The sequence below is a fragment of the Clupea harengus genome, chromosome 5 (genome assembly GCF_900700415.2).
Source record: "Clupea harengus chromosome 5, Ch_v2.0.2, whole genome shotgun sequence".
NCBI lineage: Eukaryota > Metazoa > Chordata > Actinopteri > Clupeiformes > Clupeidae > Clupea > Clupea harengus.
Window position 1 is genome coordinate 9,695,199 of NC_045156.1, and position 20,344 is coordinate 9,715,542.

General features: G+C 45.4%; 1 protein-coding gene across 4 annotated transcripts in view; it reads right to left on the reverse strand.

The window, feature by feature from the left end:
* Window positions 1–4,375: 4,375 nt before the first annotated feature.
* phactr3b (phosphatase and actin regulator 3b) overlaps window positions 4,376–20,344 on the reverse strand; it is a 47,406-nt gene continuing 31,437 nt past the window's right edge. For all 4 annotated transcript variants that reach the window (XM_031567625.2, XM_031567626.2, XM_031567627.2 and 1 more), the window contains exons 9-13: window positions 8,569–8,624; window positions 7,047–7,108; window positions 6,204–6,344; window positions 5,571–5,647; window positions 4,376–4,807 (exon numbers count right to left, since the gene is read on the reverse strand). In XM_031567625.2, the coding sequence (XP_031423485.1) occupies window positions 4,792–4,807; window positions 5,571–5,647; window positions 6,204–6,344; window positions 7,047–7,108; window positions 8,569–8,624 (352 nt within the window). In that variant the 3' untranslated portion in view covers window positions 4,376–4,791. The remainder of the gene's footprint in view (window positions 4,808–5,570; window positions 5,648–6,203; window positions 6,345–7,046; window positions 7,109–8,568; window positions 8,625–20,344) is intronic.

The window sequence follows — 20,344 nt, forward strand, 5'->3', positions numbered from 1 at the left end:
TTTGGCACGGGTAGAAAAGCGCAGCGCTCAGTGCTACGACATCAAACTGAATTCTGACGTGAGTTCTTGCTTTAGACATTTTGATTTCATTCCACTGGTAACATGGGCAGAATAATACCTCCAGATGTATGGGCAGAATAATACCTCCAGATGTATTCAAAATATGTGGTCAAACCTTTGGAAATTTCACCAGCCTGTTTGGTGTGCATATGTCTTTCTGTCTCTCTTTCTATCTCTAATTGTGTGTGTGTGCGCATTTCTTTTCCAAATTTATATATGTTTTGTTTGTATATGTTTCAGACTGTGTACCTATATTTTTCTAGCAAATTTCTGAATGCATTTGCTCGTTGCGTATACACATGTTTATATCAACATGTGTATGTGTGTGTGTGTGTGTGTGTGTGTGTGCGTCTGCATGTCTCTGTGAGTATATGTGTTTTTAAGTGTGTTTGTTGCAGAGTGTGTGTACCCACCTGTTGCCTGTATACACAACCCATATACACAATACATGTTAGTGCTTACAGGCTTGTTTCATGTGTGTGTCTTTGTGTGTGTGTTTACTTCCATGTGCCTGTTGTGCCTGTTGTGTGTGTGTGTGTGTGTGTGTGTGTGTGTGTGTGTGTGTGTGTGTGTGTGAGTGTGTGTGTGTGTGTGTGTGTGTGTGTGTGTCTGAACTCATCTTACCTCCCGGGCCGTTGCCCAGACTGCTATCACGTCACAGCGAGGGTGGGGCTGGGGCCACGCTCTCACCGTTCACACCCAGGCAGACGGCCCACGCACCATCCTGCCTCCCCAGAAGAGAGGCCTCGTCTGTGGCTCCACGGCTTCGCTCGGCCCCCCCACCCCACGCCACCCCACCCGCCCACAGGACTCTGCCAGTCAGGGTCATCCGCACCACCTGTGCTGTGGTCTGATGGTGGTGGTTCCATGCTTCAGCTCGTTCTCTCTGTCTCTCATGCTCCCTCGCGTTCTCTCTTGCTCTTTTTTACATTCTGTTTCTTTCTCCCTCTCTTTCTCCTTCTCGCTTCTCTTTCTTTCTGTCTCTTTCACTTTCTCTCACTTTTGCTTTCTTTCTGTTTCTGTCTTTCTCATTCATTTTCATGAATCTTTGTCTTACTCATCTTTCCATTCCCCCCCCCCCCCCCCCCCCCACTCTCTCTCCACACTACCCAGGGACTCTCTTTGCCTCCAAGGAAGAATCAGTACCCCCGTGCTTCCGCTGATGCACAGACCCCAGCTAGATTGGTTGAATCACAAGGCATTTATTATCCTTATTTCCAACGTTGTCCTGCGGAGCATGATTAACGGTAATACTGTTCCTCCGAACGACTCCCTGATCACATGGCCACATTGCACCTTAGACAGTCATGTTGTGCCTTTGTGTTTTCACAGAGCGGCTGAATTATTCATATTTACAGAGAGCACACGGAAGAGTACGCGCTTGATTTCCTTGGGGGGAAGGGGGGTGGGGACTCTATTTGGCATTCAGGAGGTTGCCACCTGTTTGCATGATCCATATTTTCTCATAATGAGGCTATTTATTGACAGGAACAGTAAGCAGAATCTCACTGACCTGCTGAGTATTGATCCCTAAGGAAGGGCAACAAATCTGTAGCGAATAACATTAAACCAGACTCATACTTCCAGAAACCGTGCTCCTATAAAGCCTAGCCTTAGAACCCTCTATAGTGCCCAATGTTCTTTGTAGAACCCGGTCACAAATGGCCTTGTGTCAGGTGAAAATTCACACTCAGGTTTACCTCGGACTCCAGAGTTGTGTATGAGTATCTTTATGTATAAGTAGCGATATGCATATCGGGCTCACTCATGCCTTGACAGACAAGAGAGAAGCACAGGCTCACTCTCATCTTGGAGGATGAGAGAGAGAGACCGGGCTCACTCCCAGACTGCAGCAGACGAGAGAGAAGCAAAGTTAAACACATCAAACAAGGTTTATATAGGTTAAAGTTAGAAGAAACGTCATGTTTCAGCTCACAAAGGCATATGATTAACACACATACATACTTGATTAAAGTCATAGTTTCACATTTCTCTATCACCTTGTTTATTTTTCAAAGCAAAGTTCAGAGTAAACCACATTAGGCAGGTTTTGACCATTCTTAGAGTGTACTTTTTAGGAAATAGGTTTCTATAACTTCCTTAAATACATTTCGATGGGAAGGGAAGGGAAGATAAACATCCTGCTGTTTCTAGCCACAAAGGTAGTTTTATGCTTCAGGTCGGGAACTCCACGGAAATTTAAGAGCACCTTAAGATGTCACTACAAACAATATATCATCAAATTACTTCAGTTAGAAAGCTGTCTAGTCTTTGTAAGGCAAGCGTATTGGCTGTTAGGACATTTACCATGACTTTAATAAAAACACATGAGGTTTTGCGTCCATTGTTTAAATACTGTCGAACATGTAGCAGCAGAAAAGAAAAGACTCATTACTGCCCCAACAAACCAACTTCCAAAAGATGTGCTGAAGTTGTCTCTATGAAGTTGTCTCTATGTGTTCTTGCTGTGTTTGCAAATATTTGAAGACCGCAGGCCAGCAACTCCACAGCTGTTGCACAGCATGTGAGAAGACCCCGGGTACTATCATCTGGCCCTGACTCTGCAGAAAGAAGCTAAGCTAATACTCTCTGATGGTGAAGTCCTTAGAAGGTGATAAACCCAATTATTTTGAGCGATAAAGTGTAAAAAGATTCCGTCATCGAGGATTCAGCAAGTGGACAGGGGCTATTATTGTACGTTTTGAGACTTTTGTTGTGATTTGTGTTTTACTTTACCAGAATATGTAGGCTCTTGAAAAATATATATTTTGTATTAATATTTTTTTTTTTTATCATTATGTATTCCTATTTTGAAAGAAAGAGAACATGCAGTCAAGGAATAGGAGGAGGCAAGAACAGAAAGGAAGACCTCTGACAAAATTCGACAGTTAAACTGTTCCTCAGCACAAAAGCTGAGTTAAATTGGTCATTTAGCAATTGTGAGGAACATTAACTCAGTTCAAGGCCGCTAAGCTCTCATCTCATCTTAATATAATCACGTTCATTTCAGCTGAGCTCAGTAAGATATGCCCTCTTCTTGGACTACGCAGTGGAGCGTGCTTCAGAAAAGCTGATGCTAGACTCTGGGCTTGTCTGCGTGAGTCTCTAAGATGCTTTTGTTAATCTCTGAACTTCAACATTCTGTTCATCCTGTTCAGAAGAGTAACGATCACCTACCGTTCAAACAGGTCCTGGATTGTTTTTAGACAATCTCTCTGAAAATCCTTTATCATATTATTCCTCATTTTGAAAGAAAGAGAACGTGAAGTCAAGGAAAAGAAAGAGACAACAACAGAAAGGAAGACCCCTTACAAAACTTGACAATTAAACAACCACAAACCTATTCTATCAGTACAAAAGCGGCGTTAAATAGGTAATTTAACATTTTGTCATTTGAGGTACATTAATTCACGAAAAATGTATTTAGTGCTTCTAATTTATCACAGTTAATCTTCAGTCATGTTAATTTCAAGCAAACTCAGTTAAGTATGCCCTTCTGTTAGCCTGCAATGGTGCGTGCTTGAGAATAGCTGTTGCTAGACTCTGTGCTCATCCAGGTGAAGCACTACAATGCTTTTGTTCATCTGTTAATCTGGTGTGCGCTGTAAACCTGGCCCCAGTCCTGTGTGACAAGCCTCTTCATATCGACGCATGGCTCGAGATGAAAGGATTAGCGGCAAGCATGCTCGTCAAAGCGCAACCAAACTTTCGCCCTGACTGCTTATATAAGACTTGTCACTACCAGGCATGTCCAAATGGAGTCCTAACTAGGACGGGGGGGGGGGGGGGGGGGTAGATTGGGTAGAACAATCTCTGTACAATATCAAGTCATGGTTTTGTGATTAGAAATCCATGTTGTGTTACTTGGAAAAGTTGTGTTTTCCTTATCAAGAGATTTTTACAACACCCCTCCACACACACACACACACACACACACACACACACTCCCCGCCACCCCACCGGAAAAACAGCACACAAGTCAGTTTGTTTTTATATAAAATTCAAAACTTGTATTGTGCAGACAATAAATAGAGCTTACAAAGGTAAGACATGTAGTCCATTTGTTTTCTTAAGAGATAGACATTTACACAGCTGATATGAAATTCACTTGATTTTTTTTTTTGTTGTTGTCCTCAGTGAGAGCCCACAAACAACTGGGGTGTGACTGACTACAGTACCAGTGACTGGTGTGGGAAAAGTTCATCGGGTCACATGCAAAATTCCCCCAGCCCCCACAAAAATCAACCACACCCTCTAGAAACCCACACACCCCCCTTCAACCCCCCCCAACACCCCCCGCCACCACCCACCCACCCACCCCCACCTCACTCCACTCCCATCTTGGCATTGAAAGGTGAGCTTTTAAAAAACAACAGAAAAAAAAAAGACAAGGAGAAAGAGTGAAAGAGTGAAAGTCTTGTTACAAAATAGTCTCGTTTAAAGCAGCGGGTATCCCAGCCCCTCTGCAGGCGAGGAGACAGGGCCGCAGGCGCGTCGGACGGAGACCCCTCGCTCATGACACCAGCTCCAGAGACATAGCCTCTAAGAATCACTGACCGTGCCCTCTTCCAGGAAATCAAAACGAAGAAAACAACAACAAAAAAAGGGGGACAAATTCCCAGAATTCTTCGTGGCCCACAAGGCCACTGCTCTGGAAGGAGCCTTGCGAGGTCTTCTCTCGACGCAACCAGGGTATCCAGCTTCCACGTTTCTTCACAGAAGAAAACCTCACTATGGCCGGTGAAACCTGCGGAGCCAAACACAGGGACACAAGGGAAATTTATGAGGGTGTTGGAACGCTGCATTCCTATATCAAGCACATCAGTAATCTTCAATCACATGTTTTAGCATTAGCATGGCGGTCAGCATTCCCCTGTGCAGGTAAAATGGTGTCTGGTTGCAAGCTCACTCATATAGGGAGCATCTTTTTGCTACTAATGGCAATTTTTTCCCCCGATAAATATAGGCTTCAACGTAAGCAAACACGTAAGCAGAACTGGAGGGGACATTTGTTATGTTTGTCAGACGCTGCTAATGTGAGCATAATCCAGGCCAGTCTCTCCTCCCCAGAGAGGTTGAGACGGCTATATTTGGAGCAGACCCTTTGTCTCTATCAGCACAACCGCTAAGGATAAAAATAGCTCGAACTTCATGTCCAACGATTTCTAAAGATACACTAAAATCCTGGGGAATCTTGCTAAATGTGACACTGTTATGCCACATAATTTGAGAGGGATTATCAGACAGATTGGAGATAAGTGAGGGGTGGATGTGAAGTGTGACATCAGATCTGTACTGGATCTCATCCACGGTCAGATACCCCTCTAGGCATTGACACACACTCAAGTATAAACACACACACACCTAAAGAAGAAACACAAACACACACCCTCACTCAAGCACTTAAAAAAAATACAAACACAGTCACACATTCACATGCACCAAAAACAATCCCGCCCCCCACACACACACACACACACACTCACTAGCACAAACACAGTGATGCTGACCTTGTCAGGTGCCTGCTGGATGCGTGCACCTCCATCTCGTTGCTCTTGAACTCGTTCAACTCTTTGCGTATTGCTGCCTGTGGGAGAACAAAACAAGTGGCCGATTACTCGACGTCTCCAGACACGACCCAGAAACCGACAGCAGTGATGGCCAGATGAGGGGACCATTCGTATGGAGATGAGGGGGGCATCCCATCCCAATGTGAACTTCCAAACAACTGATACCACTAACGGCATCATGTCAAGGCTCGCTAACTACTTGAATGGCCTACATCATTGGTATGGCATCCCATTTAATGCCGAACTTCGGAAGTACTGACATTATGTCAGGGATCAATAGGTAATAAAAGAGTTTGAGTGAAGGGCATTTCTGATCGATTTCTAAAGTGAACAAGTGATCAATTTTTTTTCCTCCTTTCTTCATTAGTGGAGGTACATTATTCTAGTTCATAATCTTATCGTTTTCATGGACAATATAAATCACATATATTTCAAGGCACAGTCTTAGACAGGATAGGCCCATATACAAGATGATATCTCACAAGATAAAATCAAACACAATCAGAAACATCCACGACTGAGCTAAGTCTGCAATACCCAGCCAGGATCAGCAGGGGGAGCTCTGGAGCGTACCTTGTCTGCTGCAGACAGTCTGGTCCAGGGTTTGTCTGCCCTCCTGTCATAGTCCTGAGCTTTGGCCACCTCCACGTAGTCACTGAAGCGTATGAGGATCTTTCTTTCCCGCAGCTCGTCGACCGTGGGCCTCTGGTTCAACTGTGTGGGGAAAAACAAAAGAGATGCTCAGGAAAAGATCTGTTGACACCATCACAGAGAACTGCATGTTTGTAGTGACCACGTTTCTATTCAGTACTGTGTTCAAAAGAGGTCTCAGAGTGCTCCAGGTTGAGGCGGAGGAGAGACCCAACAAGGGGGAAATGTCAGAGCTGAGGTATATCACAGGCTTCTTGCACAAGACCATGGACTAATGAAAGACACGCTCTCCCCACTGTCTACTGTACATCCATACGGACGTATACCTCATGCTCCAGAATCTACTTAGAGTCATGTGCCAGTCTGCGTCTTTGAAAGACAGCTGAGCTTGTGTGTGTCTGTGTGTGAGTGTGCATGAGAGAGAGAGAAAGTGTGTGCATTAGCGAGTGAGTGAGTGAGTGAGTGAGTGAGTGAGTGAGTGAGTGTGTGTGTGTGTGTTTAAAGGCCATCTGTCTGTACATGTGTGCACACAAAACTTGTGTGCGCATATGACCGTTTGTTAAATGTATCTGTATGCGCACGAGTGTGTGTGTGTGTGTGAGCATATGTTTAATTATGTCTGTGCATGAGTGTGTTTGTGTGTAAACGCGTCTGTGTGCGAGTCCGGGCTCTGTCCGCGTGTCTGTCTGGACAACTGCGGGTTTATCTGGTGAAGAGATTAAGCCCTGATGGGATCTTGGGGCGACTGTGACCAGCATGACGCACCTTTCTGTTGAGCCTCTGTTTAATTTCCCTCCTCTCCTCCTGTTCAGTTTGGTCATTCCTCTCTGTGAAAAAAAAAAACACACAGCACAAAACGTCACAGGTCAGCAAAAAAAAAAAAAAAAAAAAAAAAAAAAAACACACACACACTCAAAAAAAAACAAAGTCCAGACAGGTCAAATAAGACACACGTCATGTCTGCAGCGTAACAGTTTCATGAACAGATAAGGTGCGATCGGTTATTTCACAATATCAGACGACAGACGTGAAGACCGCAGCAGACGTGGTCCAGTTGTGGCCTCTGGGGGATTAATAGAGGACACTTAGGCTTATGGTGACTGACACTGGCCAAGCCCAGGGTCTTTGTCAACAGCTGTCCAATTTCATGGTTCCGAAAACGAGGCAGGGGTGGCTGTCTGGGTTTTTGATAAGACCCCTAATGGGACATGGGATAAAGAGAGCGAAGAGATCTAAGGATGAAGTTGATATTACAGGATTTCCTTTCTTTGAGCGCAATCACTCAATTTCTTACTCTCTCTTTTTTCCCCTTTTGTTTGTAAAAAGATAATAAGAGCTGGATTATCTAAATCCAAATTGTGCTGTCCTGAACTTGAGAAAGTACAAACGGCACATGTCACACACACACACACACACACACACACACACACATAGTGTCTGATTTGAATGGGACCATGTTATTCCTGTCAGACATCCCTGAGGAACAGCTGACTGAGAGCAACATGTTGTGATTTGGATCAGATCCTGATGAGGTACAGTGTGGTTTCAGATTCGGACCACATCTGGGCCAGACCGGACCACAGAATCCAGAAAACTACATCTCTCCACCTGTGCTTACTCAAGTCTACAGGTTAACCTCGTCTGAGGTCTAGGGGAATTGAGAGTGGATTTGGTCATGTGACAGACACACATGCGAAGCAAATGCCAGAGAAGACAGAGCCGACAGCTGCCAAGGAGCTGGGTACAGGTGGCTTGACCTACTATGGGCCAATGATTAGAGGAATCCAGCACGTAAACAACCTAAGCACATAGGAGAGACTCTACGGATGACAAGACAATCTCTGACTTGTGTGTCACACTATCCTTTTAAAGTTAATGCTCAAAGATGTCTGGTTGAGATTCTTTCAGGATTTAGCTAAAGTTGTATTTAGTTGATTTGTTTGTTCAACAAATCTGTTTATTTTCTTCTTGCATTAGCATGTTTAGCAATGAAAGAGATAATCTAAAAAGGATTTCAATTTGACTCCGTGTATAAAAGCTTTAGAGCATGTCAATCTGAAATCAAAATGAAACTTCACTCGTCAAAATGTTACCAAATAATTCGACAAAAACTAAATGAAGTTGAAATAAATACATAAATAATCCTATATTTTTTAACTAATTAAACTGCTTCGTCTGTGTAACATGAGAAGCGAGCAGAGCAGGTGCCCTCAGATGAAAGCGTCTGATCGTGAAGGAATTCCCCTTTCTGACAAATCACGGCACAAAGTCGGAGGAAGATACTCACGTTTGAGGATATTCCGGCTCTCCAACTCCTCAACGGCCGGTCTCTGGCTCAGTCTCCTGCGGAAGAAGACCAGAATCACGTTCTGGACCATCTTTTCATTCAATTTCCACCCAAAGTCTCTCAAAGTCTCTGATTAGCAGACTGATTGCCTGCACATGAGTGAGCAACGCGCCGATGTGCACATCCTAAAAGAAGTGCCCCATCTCGGATCCGTACACCGCCTGCAATGCCTGACTTGTAAAAACCTCCACATCGGGCACAATAATTGAGGTATTTCCCAAAGCAGATTGTAGATCATACAAAAATTGTTTTGTTTTCCACTTTCATCGTGTGTTTCAGCAGGCAGTAGAATAAACGTTTCGAAGTAAATACAAATGTACAAAATAGGCGTTGAAATCAAACGTAGACTCTTGTAAACACTGCGCCGAGCGCCAGGTAACTGTATGCTGGGGAGCGGGTCTCTCGCATGAGTAGTCTTCTCGGTAGTCTGCCTCGCAACTGGGCTGCTCAGTTGAGAGTGGTGTGGTACTACGAAGCCAGCCTCCCGTTTCTCTCCTATGCATAATGAGGGAGGCGTTCTGCGAGAATTTCTCACGCACGCTCGGTAGGACCCACTAGAAATACTGCAGCAGTAGGGAACTCAGGCTTCCCCATCTCCTAAACCAGACGTAGCCACGCTTCGCTATTTGTGTTGCTATGCTGTGCTGGCAACCAATAAAATGCCGTTTGGAATTTTATCAACAAAGCAGTGCCCACATGTAAATAGCATGTAAGTAGCGTTCCTGCTTAAACCACAAACATTTGAATCTTAACAACATAAACATTTTTAAATGACAAATCTACATTTTATAATCGTTAAAAATAAAATGACTGATATACACCACACATGCCATTGGGTACAGAGTTGTGCAGTAAACTAATAATGTTGTAATACAAATAGTGTTTTTTTAAATAATGAAACTGTAATGCAACCACACTGTAACAATTCTAGCCTATTAACACATTTTGATGCTGAAATCCAGTTTTGATCCTCAGTTCAATTAATTCAATAACCATGATGAATAGCGATTCTGCTTGGGTCTTGTAAGATACAACACAATAACCAGCGTATTTAGTGGTGATGCCGTGTAAGATACCGTGATCATGTATATCACACGGTGACAACATCAGACTGCTTAGCTGGAAGGCATTGCTTAAATGCTTCAGCTGAATGAGATTCCTGTCAGTGAACCACTCCTCACACATTCTAGAATTCCTCACGAGACTCGGGTGGGGTCAACAACACCCAACAACACCCAACCCTTCCACCCCCACCGTAAAACCCCAGACCTATGTTACTTCAAAACAAAAGTCTTCTTTGTTGATTAGTTATATTCCACTGTAGCTTTTATTTCATTATACTTTAATTTCTGCATATTACTTTTTGTGTTCACCGTCTTTTTATTTGTGGTCTCTGGTTACAACCTACAGTACTTTTGTGCAACAGCCGTTGTTTAGAAGCGTGCCACATAAATACAGTTCCACATGCCGGGAGAACACCATGAGAGCTCTCTCTCATTTCAGAACAAACTAAACAACAGCGGTAAACAATCAAGGACACATGTGATAACATGCTGCCTGGATCCCCCCCATTGCCCATTACCCTAAGTGACACATCCCAATTAAGGAGACACATCAGTTTATCGAACACTGTGTCTGTCTGAGTCGTCCCGTGAGAGGGTTATTGATGGGGGTCCACGGGGCAGGGACAGAACGGATGGGCAGGATGATTCATGCAAACTACAGGGCTGGGAGATGGAGACATTGTGTTCACAATTCTAAGGGGAAAGGCTTAATTTTCGCCTGCTCAATGGAAAAATGAGAGTGAAAAAAAAAAAACCCATAATGAAAAGATCGTCACAGTTCATAATGAGTGCATGTTATTTTTAGGCAAAGTATTTGGCGCCTCTCCTGGAAATATGAGGTGTGTGTGCGGTGGACACCTGGGATCTGTAATCCAAAATAAGCAGGCCATCCTGCAAAGGGGATCAGCTGTGCAAGGGCGCCCAGAATGGACGCTTTGTGACGAAATAAGCACAGCTGATGAAGAGTACAAGAGGTGCAGAAGATTGTTTTTGTTTTTTTTTATCTCAAATCAAGGCAGTTTCCCCAGGGTCAAAATTCAGGGGATCGAAGCTAACAGAGCTAGCAAAGCCACCAAAGCTAATCTGCATCACTTCACCAAATGGCACAAAAGCCCAACCCTTTCTCTGTACATGTCTCTGGAATCTGTTGGCTATGTTACACCAAGTAGACCATCTACAAGACAACCTAACCGTGCAACACAAATGCACTCTCACATAGAAGGGCTCAAAGCCACCCTGCCGGAAGTCTCTGTGATAGTTTAGGGACAATGCCAAGGCTCCTTGGATCAGAACGTGTGCAGTGAGCTGGCGAGCAGGCCGAGCCATCGACATGTCAAAGCGATGAGCCGGCCCCGGGAGCAGGGCGAGATGGCGGTGTCGGGGCAGTGCCTCCCATCAGGAAGAGGGCCGGATGAGTCAGGACTCACAGGCTGTGGACCGCAACTGCCCACTGAGCTGTGGGCTAATGCTCATCTTCATCTCATCCTGGTCCTCATGTCTATGTATGTGTGTGTGTGTGTGTGTGTGTGTGTGCGTGCGTGCGTGTGAGAGAGTGAGAGAGAGTGTATGTGTCAAGAATGTGTGCACAAGAATGTGTGTATGCAGGGTGTATGTATATAATATATAAAAGGTAACAATGTGTGTGTGTGTGTGTGTGTGTATAAACGGAAAGGCTGTGAGTGAGTGTGGGGGTGTGAGCAAAATAGAGATAGACAGTGTGTGTGTGTCTACGTGTGTGTGTGTGTGTATAAGATTCTACGTGTGTGAGTGTGTGTTTCAAGTTTTTGAAAAGCTGGCCAAGTGGGATGAGGACTGCCCCAGGGCTGCGGTTGCCGAGGACCATTACCACTGTCTGAGTTTATCCTCCAGCCCTGATTGGCTGGTGTTCATGGAACACCCTGCAGTCCAGGTCACGGCATCGTTGAGTGCATCCTCAGTGTTGACCGGCGTGTCAACCCAAGAAATAAACGGCAAGGTCAGTGATTGACACCAATTCACCTCCATGTCAGTTGTCGATTTAAAGCTTTGCTTCAATCGATTCACTCCCTTCAAGTCCTAAAGTTGAGATACCAAACAGTAACAAAAGTCACAGTTACAGTAACCGGCAGTTGTGTTTTAAATACTCTCCTCCCCAGGTCAAACAGGCAGCTATGCCTTTATATCGGCTATTTCAGAGCCTTTGAGAAAAAGGTCACCTGCTCAGACATGAAACCGACATTATTTTAAGCGTTCGTCAATAATTCATCAAAGCCCTTGGTCTGAACCGCCCCAGAACTGCCATTTATCCTGACCCAGCATGCATGCATAAGATCAGAGGATTTAGGAGCCCTGTGACTGTCCCTGTCCCTTGGATCCCCGCGGTAGGGTCACCATGACGCCCACTTCAAACCGCCTGTGCCGGTCACTCTCTCTGAAACGTGCCGTGGTCTTAGCCCTCTTTAAAGGGTTTAGGGCGATCAGATTACAAATCAGATCGCGGACGGTCTGCCAACACAGAGGCCTAATTCTGGGAGACACATTTTCAGAGAGTTGGTAAATGCGCTTAAATCTGGAGAGTTATACACTAAATAAATGAACTAAACAAATAAATAAATATGAGGAGAAGAGCTTAAGGATTAGGGTGGAAAGCATAAAGGCGTCTTGCCAAAGCATAGTATAGATTAGGTCTGTCCATTAGCAACCTACAGAGCGGTTCTTTTTTTCCCCACCAATCAATTTTCCGATGCTAACCACTGTTTCTATAAAAAAGAACACATTGACTGTATGATCTATTACATTGATACATTTTACATTCAACAAAGGATTTTTTTCTCTTCATTTTTTCCTCCAATTATTTTCTCCTGTTGAACATTATTACATGATCTCTAAAATGTAATTCTATTTAGTTTTTTGGTTAGGATGAAACTGAGACCATGTCTATTTACATTTGTCAGACTTCAATTGCAAGCACATGAGGTGATGTGATCTCTGGTGATGTCTGATTGACCCGTCTGTCACATGCGCACCAAGCTGCAATGACGAGCAGAGATCCTATTACACATGGAAGCAATCGGTGGCTAAAATAAAAGTTTAAAAATGAAAACCAGGGCAACACTGTCCTGCCCCTAAGCTCAACCATCTAACCACATGTACTCTCACTCCCTATACACCTCGGCTTTTCTTCGCCTTTCAGAAGTGGCATTAGTGCTATCTTCTGTGTGGGGGCAGAGAGGTATCCAGAGGGACAACATGTAATTTCAAAGACTGCTAATTTTGGGAGGGCTGTGGATTGGTAATATCCAGCACGTACGTCATTAGCTTTACTTTAGCATCTCTGGCTGCAGCAGTGGGAATAGGGAGGCGGCCTTGCATGAGGCAAATTCCTGGTAAGCCTAGATTAAATGTGAATAAGGACACAACAAAAATGGAGCTGTTGTGCAAGCAGTAACGTCAGCACCCCATATCACATGTGACCTCAGTGCCCATGTGACAAACAAAATATGGCCAAAATATGATCAGATACTCATGTTTTAAACAGGTTCTCCGGATACTCTTGCATCAGTGGGAACGAAGGGGGCTTTTAAAAGGAAAGAACACACACGCTGCAGATGCGAAAGACATCAGGTCGAGGAAAGCAGGCTTTCCTGAAAAGCTGACTTTTTCGATCAACACAAAACGTACTCCCAACCGATGAGAAGGTGAGAGAGAGGACACAAAGAAGACACAAGCAAGATTATTTGAAAGATGACGATGTATGATGACGTTATTCTTGGAAGAATTACAACAGGAACAATGCTTCCTCTAAATTTACCCAAACCCTTTCTGGGTGACGGCACTACCCTGAAACCGGAAGGGTGGAAACATCAAGTGGAAAGAAATGAAGGAGGAAGAGAAACAGCACTGAGACCATGGTGTTCTTTAATGGCAGCCCTAATACAATAAAGCACACGGGATCCGATGATCCCAGCCAACGCACGTTCCTAATAAAGCCTTGAGAACCGCACTGACACGACAAATGGGCTTGAAATGAGAGGACATTCGGTCCAGAACCAGTACGCTCTGTACACTAACCTTGGGGACGCCAACCTGTTTGTTCTGAACAGCTAACACTTACCACTTGTAGCACAAAAACAAGGACAAAAATGAAGAGAAGAGAGGGGGGGAAAAAACACAGAAACTGCCTTTCACAGACCTGACAGGAAACAGTGGAGTGGAATGATTTCAGGACAAGGCTCACACAAGGACAGGGCTAATTGTACACTTCTCTTAATGTGGATGGGGAGTGGGGTGGGGGTGGGGGGTGGGGGTGAGGGTGGTGTGAGGTAGACAAGGAACCCCCGACAGAATGCTGATTAATATTTCAGCCGCAAAACGACTCAACTTGTCTGCAGCGACACTAGAACAACAATTAGCCATTATTGACCTGCCGTGGGTTGCCTAGCAACTACGTGTGGCACTAAGTGTTGTTCAAGACAGCCCTCCTGAGGAGCCTTCCACTGGCACGAGCGTGATGGTGGAGTCGTGAGCAGTGAAAGGTCTCACAGGTCTCATAGTCTCAAGCCATGATTAGTCAAACTGGTGTTTCTGTGTATTATGTATTATAAAATGGCATGAGTCCTACCAAAATGCTAATTAGAGTGAATATATGACAAAGCTGTGTTAAAATTCTAATTAGGGTGAAAACTATAGTAAAAAAGAAACATCACAACAGTCAACGTCACATCATCAAATTACATCTGCAGCAGCCCCACCCTACATATGTTACAAGATGCTTTTGTGCTCTGAAAAGCTTCTTGAGAAGAGCAAGAGAGAGAAAAACTGGAGAGACTGGTAGATGACACGGATACCTATATCTCTGCTTGGAGAGAATGGGAAATGCTAAGCCATTGTGTTTCTCCCTCTATCTATACCCATGTTACTTTATAAGACAGGGAGGAGTAGGCTGATGGCAGGAAAAGCCAAAGCTAGAGAAGAAGCCCATATACCCATATACCCATAATATATATATACACATAACAGTGAGCATCTCCTAAATTAACCAGTACAGCATGTGTGTGTGTGCATGTGTGTGTGTGTGTGTGTGTGTGTGTAAATGTGTGAAGACCCAAACTGAGCAGCTGTGTGTGGGCGCTTGCTATTTCTTCCCCACTCGTGCTGCCATCGGGGAGCAGCTCCGTCAGACGCCATACCCCAGCTGTCCTCATCAGCAGTCTGTGCCATCACCCCATCACATGCTGCAAGCCCCAAACACTCCTACACCACCCCACTCAAAATTCCTCAGAATCAACCCCCACCTGCTTTCCAACATCTTACTACTACTGTTCTCCTCCCCCCTCCACTCAAGGAGACGTGTGTGTGTGTGTGTGTGGGGGGGGGGGGGGGGTATGGCGCGTGTGTGTGTCTGTGTGAGCCTGTCTATGCATAATTCAGCAGCCTGCTCTGAGCAATGTTACAGCCACAGCTCGTCTCCAATAGGAGTGCGGCGCGGCTCTCGGGCGGGTTGGCGGAGGGCTATTGATAGTAAGGTCAGGACCGCCAGGGACTAGTCAGATGGCAGTCACATGCCCGCGAGAGGAAAGGAAAGAGAGGAAATTGATTTGCTGCGGGGGCATCACCACGACGATGGATGGAGTAAAAGATGGAAAGGGGGGGGGGGGGGGGGGGGTGTTGGTGTGGCCAATGTAATAGAGAAGGGGGGGCGGGGGCAGGAGGCAGGAGGCAGGAGGCAATTTTCTGGCACAGCCAAGGTAGCAACAGAGGCAGCGTGACGTGGAGAATTGATCCAGGGATTCTGCCGCAGTTTTTCAGCCCCGGTTGCAGACGTTGCAGGGGCTATTTTTAGAACCGGGAGGGGGTTTCCCCACCAGAAGTCCCACCTACTGCACTGCATTCTGGTGCAATCCGGCACGACTACAATACCTCCCCTGGCTTACAGTAACCCGTGTTACACAATAACATGTAAGACCAGATATGATACACGATGCCCGTCACTCACAACAAGGTCTCCGCTGATTGAGTTTCATTAATCAACATCCCTGAGCACCATTAACACCACAGCACCAGTCACACAGCACTGTGACGTGTAGAAAACAATGTACATAAAATACTTCAAAAAGAGAGCGCTACAACAAAGAAAATGCTTGCACATAGGGCACACATCAAGGACTGTTTAAACCTTTTTGTACTGCTTTTAACAGGCATTGGGATGCAGTGCGTGATTGAGTTAAATAATGTACGCACATTACATAATTTACACCACATTAGTAGTGATGAGTAGGACAACTGCGAATTATGGAGGGAAATACTGCATGTGATCAGTTAGGATTAGTTAGTTATCTTGAAAAATAGTTTGTTGTTGCAATATTTTAGATTGGGCAGTTTAATTTTAATAACACAACTAGATGAATGGAACAACCCAATTTAATTGCACAACTATATGAAAAGTGAAAATTCTACTAATACCCAATTAAGTTTTGACATCATAATCACTGTCCACTATTGTGGCCTATATCCAGCGTAACCATACATTATTTATGCACGGCAACATGTCAAATATCAGGAACATGGAGCCGACCACATTCACTGTTGCTCAGCTGAAGTAGATATACTGGTATAGACAGATATTCACCTCCAAGGCAACTGTTTGAAATGTAGGTGCTCCCCTCAAACGGTGAGGACAGAGGCTGAGACCTAAATAGACGGCCCAAACTCGGAGACTCTCTGGGGCAGTGGAATCTAATAACCTGACCCAGCACACCTCCTCCACAGCCGGTCTGGGTCCGTACGGGGGATGGAGCAGGAGGACAACAGAACCGGGAGAGTTCTCATTCCAGTTCTTTCTCTCGCTTCAATTCCGGTCCTTGCTCAGCTGCGGGGGGGGGGGGGGGGGCTCGGCCTGTTGCTCTGCACGGGGGGGGGGGGGGGGGCTCTCCACTGCCACCATGGGTCCATGCAGGGATTGGCATTCTAATGCTCATGCTAGGTTTCTGCTCAGCTGCTGGGTCTCTCAGAGGACAGGCTGCATGTGAAGATACACAGCTGTTCCCCGTCCCCCAAAACACACACACACACACACACCTCCTCACTATCCCCCCAACAAACACACACAAACACACACACACCTCCCCACTATCCCCCCCAACTTTTCTCGGCCCCTTTAAGACCCCATGCAGACGGACTCTAGTTTGCCTGAACCCGGGTTCATTTTTCACACATATCAACTTTTTAAATCGCGTGCACATGAACCCAGCGAATCCGATTGACTCAGCTGTAGTACATCCCCCACGCCTGTTGGTGGCGCTTTGGTGCTACAGACAACTGAAGAAAACGGAGAAGAAGACAGGAGCATGCTATCAAAGTAACATATGACAGTAGTTGAGCTCCAACTAGCAACGTTTAGCTTAGCCGCATAGCCTACATTTAATCTGCACAGTAACACATTATGGTGGTTTATAAAATCAGTGGTAGGAGCAGACTGTAGTTAAGCGAAAAATAATTATATTTGTTATTGATAATAAAGAGTTTAGAACAGTGCAACAAAGCAATGTGCAACATGACATGTCTGAGTTGTTTAAATGCCTGTGCTTTATGGAGATGCTGAGCTTGAGCACGAGAGACCACAATGCAAGTGCTGTGGATCCTGGATGTTTCATGGTTTACAATTGCTTCCAATTTCATGGTTTTATTACTAACAACAAATGTAGGCTATTGTTGAGGGCTTTGTCCTTCACGTACTGTAGGCTACCTCTGAAGTAACGTTAACGCTAGCTAGTAGCTATCGCTATCTGACAGGACTAAAGCTAACGTAACATTCATCTGTTTTGAAACTTCCGTCTATAATAAAAAATCTTTTCACGTCAGATTTGCTCAAAACTGGTTTTTGAAAAATGGTCTGATGCAAATAGATTAAAGTGTGGCTTGTTAATGTCATCCTTTTCCTAAAATAGATACATTTGTATTAATCCCGTTAGGGAAATTCACGTGGAAAAGGCGCAAGGTAATGGGAAGAATTTTTTTTTTTAAACTGGAGAGCTGTTATAACTGGCTGCCAAACTCACTGCGCCATGGCAACCCATTCAGTTATTAAATAATGCCTGTTGTGTCCGTTGTTCTGGCTGGTCTAATGATGCGATCACGTGGGGCAATCCGATTGGGTATGCGGATAGCGTGCAGACGAACACCAACAGCAATCGGATTTCGAGGTTACTCACTTTGGACCCCCGATTCGAGGGAGTGCGGATACAGTGTGCGGATACAGTGCGTTCGTCTGCACGATAGGGCTATCCGGAGACGGGGTTCACCGGGTTCAGACAAACTAGAGTCCGTCTGCATGGGGTGTAAGTCTCCAGGAGGCCCTCACAGCCGCCCCCCTCAGACCCCCCAGCGCCATCACATGTAGACCAGCATGGAAGCCTGCTGACCGGACAACACCGCCTCCACCTTCACGTCGGCACAGACAGTTGAGTGTGAAACTGTTCCCTGAACAGAGCCAAGATATCTAATTTGGGGTTTTGGACCACAGCATGGGCACTCCATTCAATGGTTTCAGAACACTTTAACAGAAGCCCTTCAGATTCATTCGATCCCGTTTCTATTTCGCGTCCCACGTCTGCATGTTCAGAGAGAGGGGTTCCACTTCAGTGATCCTTTTCAGTAAGGGGATGTACAGACATGCGGCCAGAAAAACGGAGGAAGGAATAACGGAAAACGGGGGAAGGAATAAAATAAAATGGAGGGGAGGAAGAACAGATGCAAAAAATCACACTATGGACCAGAAAACAGAGGGAAGGAGACAGAGAGAGAGAGTTTCAGAGGTCAAGTCTCCTTTCAGTGATCTTCCATAGTTTCCTGATCCATAGTTTAATCTCCATGCTACCCGTTTAATCTCCAGTTTAATCTCCATGCTACCCAGCTTGTTAGAGTGATGTCGAGTGCATAGACTAACTACAGAAGACTTGTCATCGCGACCCAACCCATGAATGCGAGTCAGTTGTCCAGGCTGTCAGCTGGCCTTGTCTGCTCGTGTCGTGTCTCTCTCTGACAGACGGACAGACACGGAGCCCCGGGGAGACGCTGCGCTGTTAGCGGAGCCGCGGGGTGACTTAGCACCTGTACTCACATGCCTGTGATGTCGTTAAGCGGCAGCCGCTTACTGAAGGGGATCCCTTTACGCTCTCTGGGACGACTGAGCCACTGTGTTCACGGAGAGTGACGACCTGACCCCACACACAGTTTTTTTTTTTTTTTTTACGTGTGTTTTTTTTGAGTCAGGTAGAACTGGTCTAATCAAAAAAGGTCGAGGTCACTGAGATGACATATACACAGACATCAAATGGAGAGGCAAACATAAGCAAATGGAATACATTTCCAGCATTTTTGCCATAATACAGCTAGTGCTTAACCCTTTTTTCCCCCCAAGAATAATCAATTCAGGCATACGAAATCCCTCACAAACAACCTGCTATTGTGCAGTACTAGGTGCCATGCTTTACTGACGGCCAATCACTAGCGTTCTCAGTCCCATGAGACACGAAGGTATGAGTAACTGGCCTGTGACCAGTCAAAGGACTTCTAATCAATATGTCAAAAACCCATGGACACCGTACGTCCAGCATCATAAATAATCGCGGTATTTGATTAAGCTGTCAGACTATGCAACTTAACTGATGAATGGATCTTCAAAACCGTTCAAAACTCAACAAAAACAACGCATTGCAACAACGCAACGATGCATGCGTTCAACACTGCATCATAACCCGATGCGGATGGGTCCCCATACCAGTGGAACAATTTGTACTTCTCTGATACCCTGACACAACCTGGATATGGCAAACACTGGAATAATCTTTATTCCCTGTCCTAGGGGCGTTCGCTGTGTCACAGCAGGGGAAATATTTACATTGGCCTTGCCCTGGGAGGAGGCTGTGGCGTTTGACTGGAGAGATCAATGACTCCCACACAGCAGTGCTGTATAGGAGGGAGGGAGGGACCCTGGCCTGTCCTGAACCAGCGTGGTGGGAGGTGCGGAGCGTGGTGGTGGTGGGGGGCAGCGCGGAGGGTGGTGGGGGGGGGGATGCGGAGGGTGGATCATCAACATGTATCACTCCCCAGCTCCAGAGATCTCTCCCGCCCTTGTGTGTACGTGCGTGTACGTGCGTGTGTGTGTGTGTGTGTGTACGTGCGTGCGTGCGTGTGTGCGTGTGTGCGTGTGTGTGTATCTACATGTGTGAATGTGTGTGTGTGTGTGTATGTACATGTGTGAATGTGTGTGTGTGTGTGTGTGTATCTACACGTGTGAATGTGTGTGTGTGTGTGTGTGTATCTACACGTGTGAATGAGTGTGTGTGTGTGTGTGTGTGTCTGTATATGTGTAAGCGTGTTAGTGTATGTGTGTGTACGTGTCTATTTGTGAGTGTATCTACATGTGTGAATGTGTGTGTGTGTGTCTGTGTATCTATCTGTGTAAATATGTGTGTGTGGATGAGTGTATAGGTGTATATTTGTAAGCGTGCATGTGTGTGTATGTGAGTCAGACAGACTGAGAGTGTGTGTATTTTCCAAGTGTTGGTGTATCCCTATCACTGTACTTGTGTGTGTACGCATGCATGAATGTATGTATGTGTGTGTGTGTATGTGTGTGTGTGTGCACATGTTACATAATGGGGGGGCCGCAG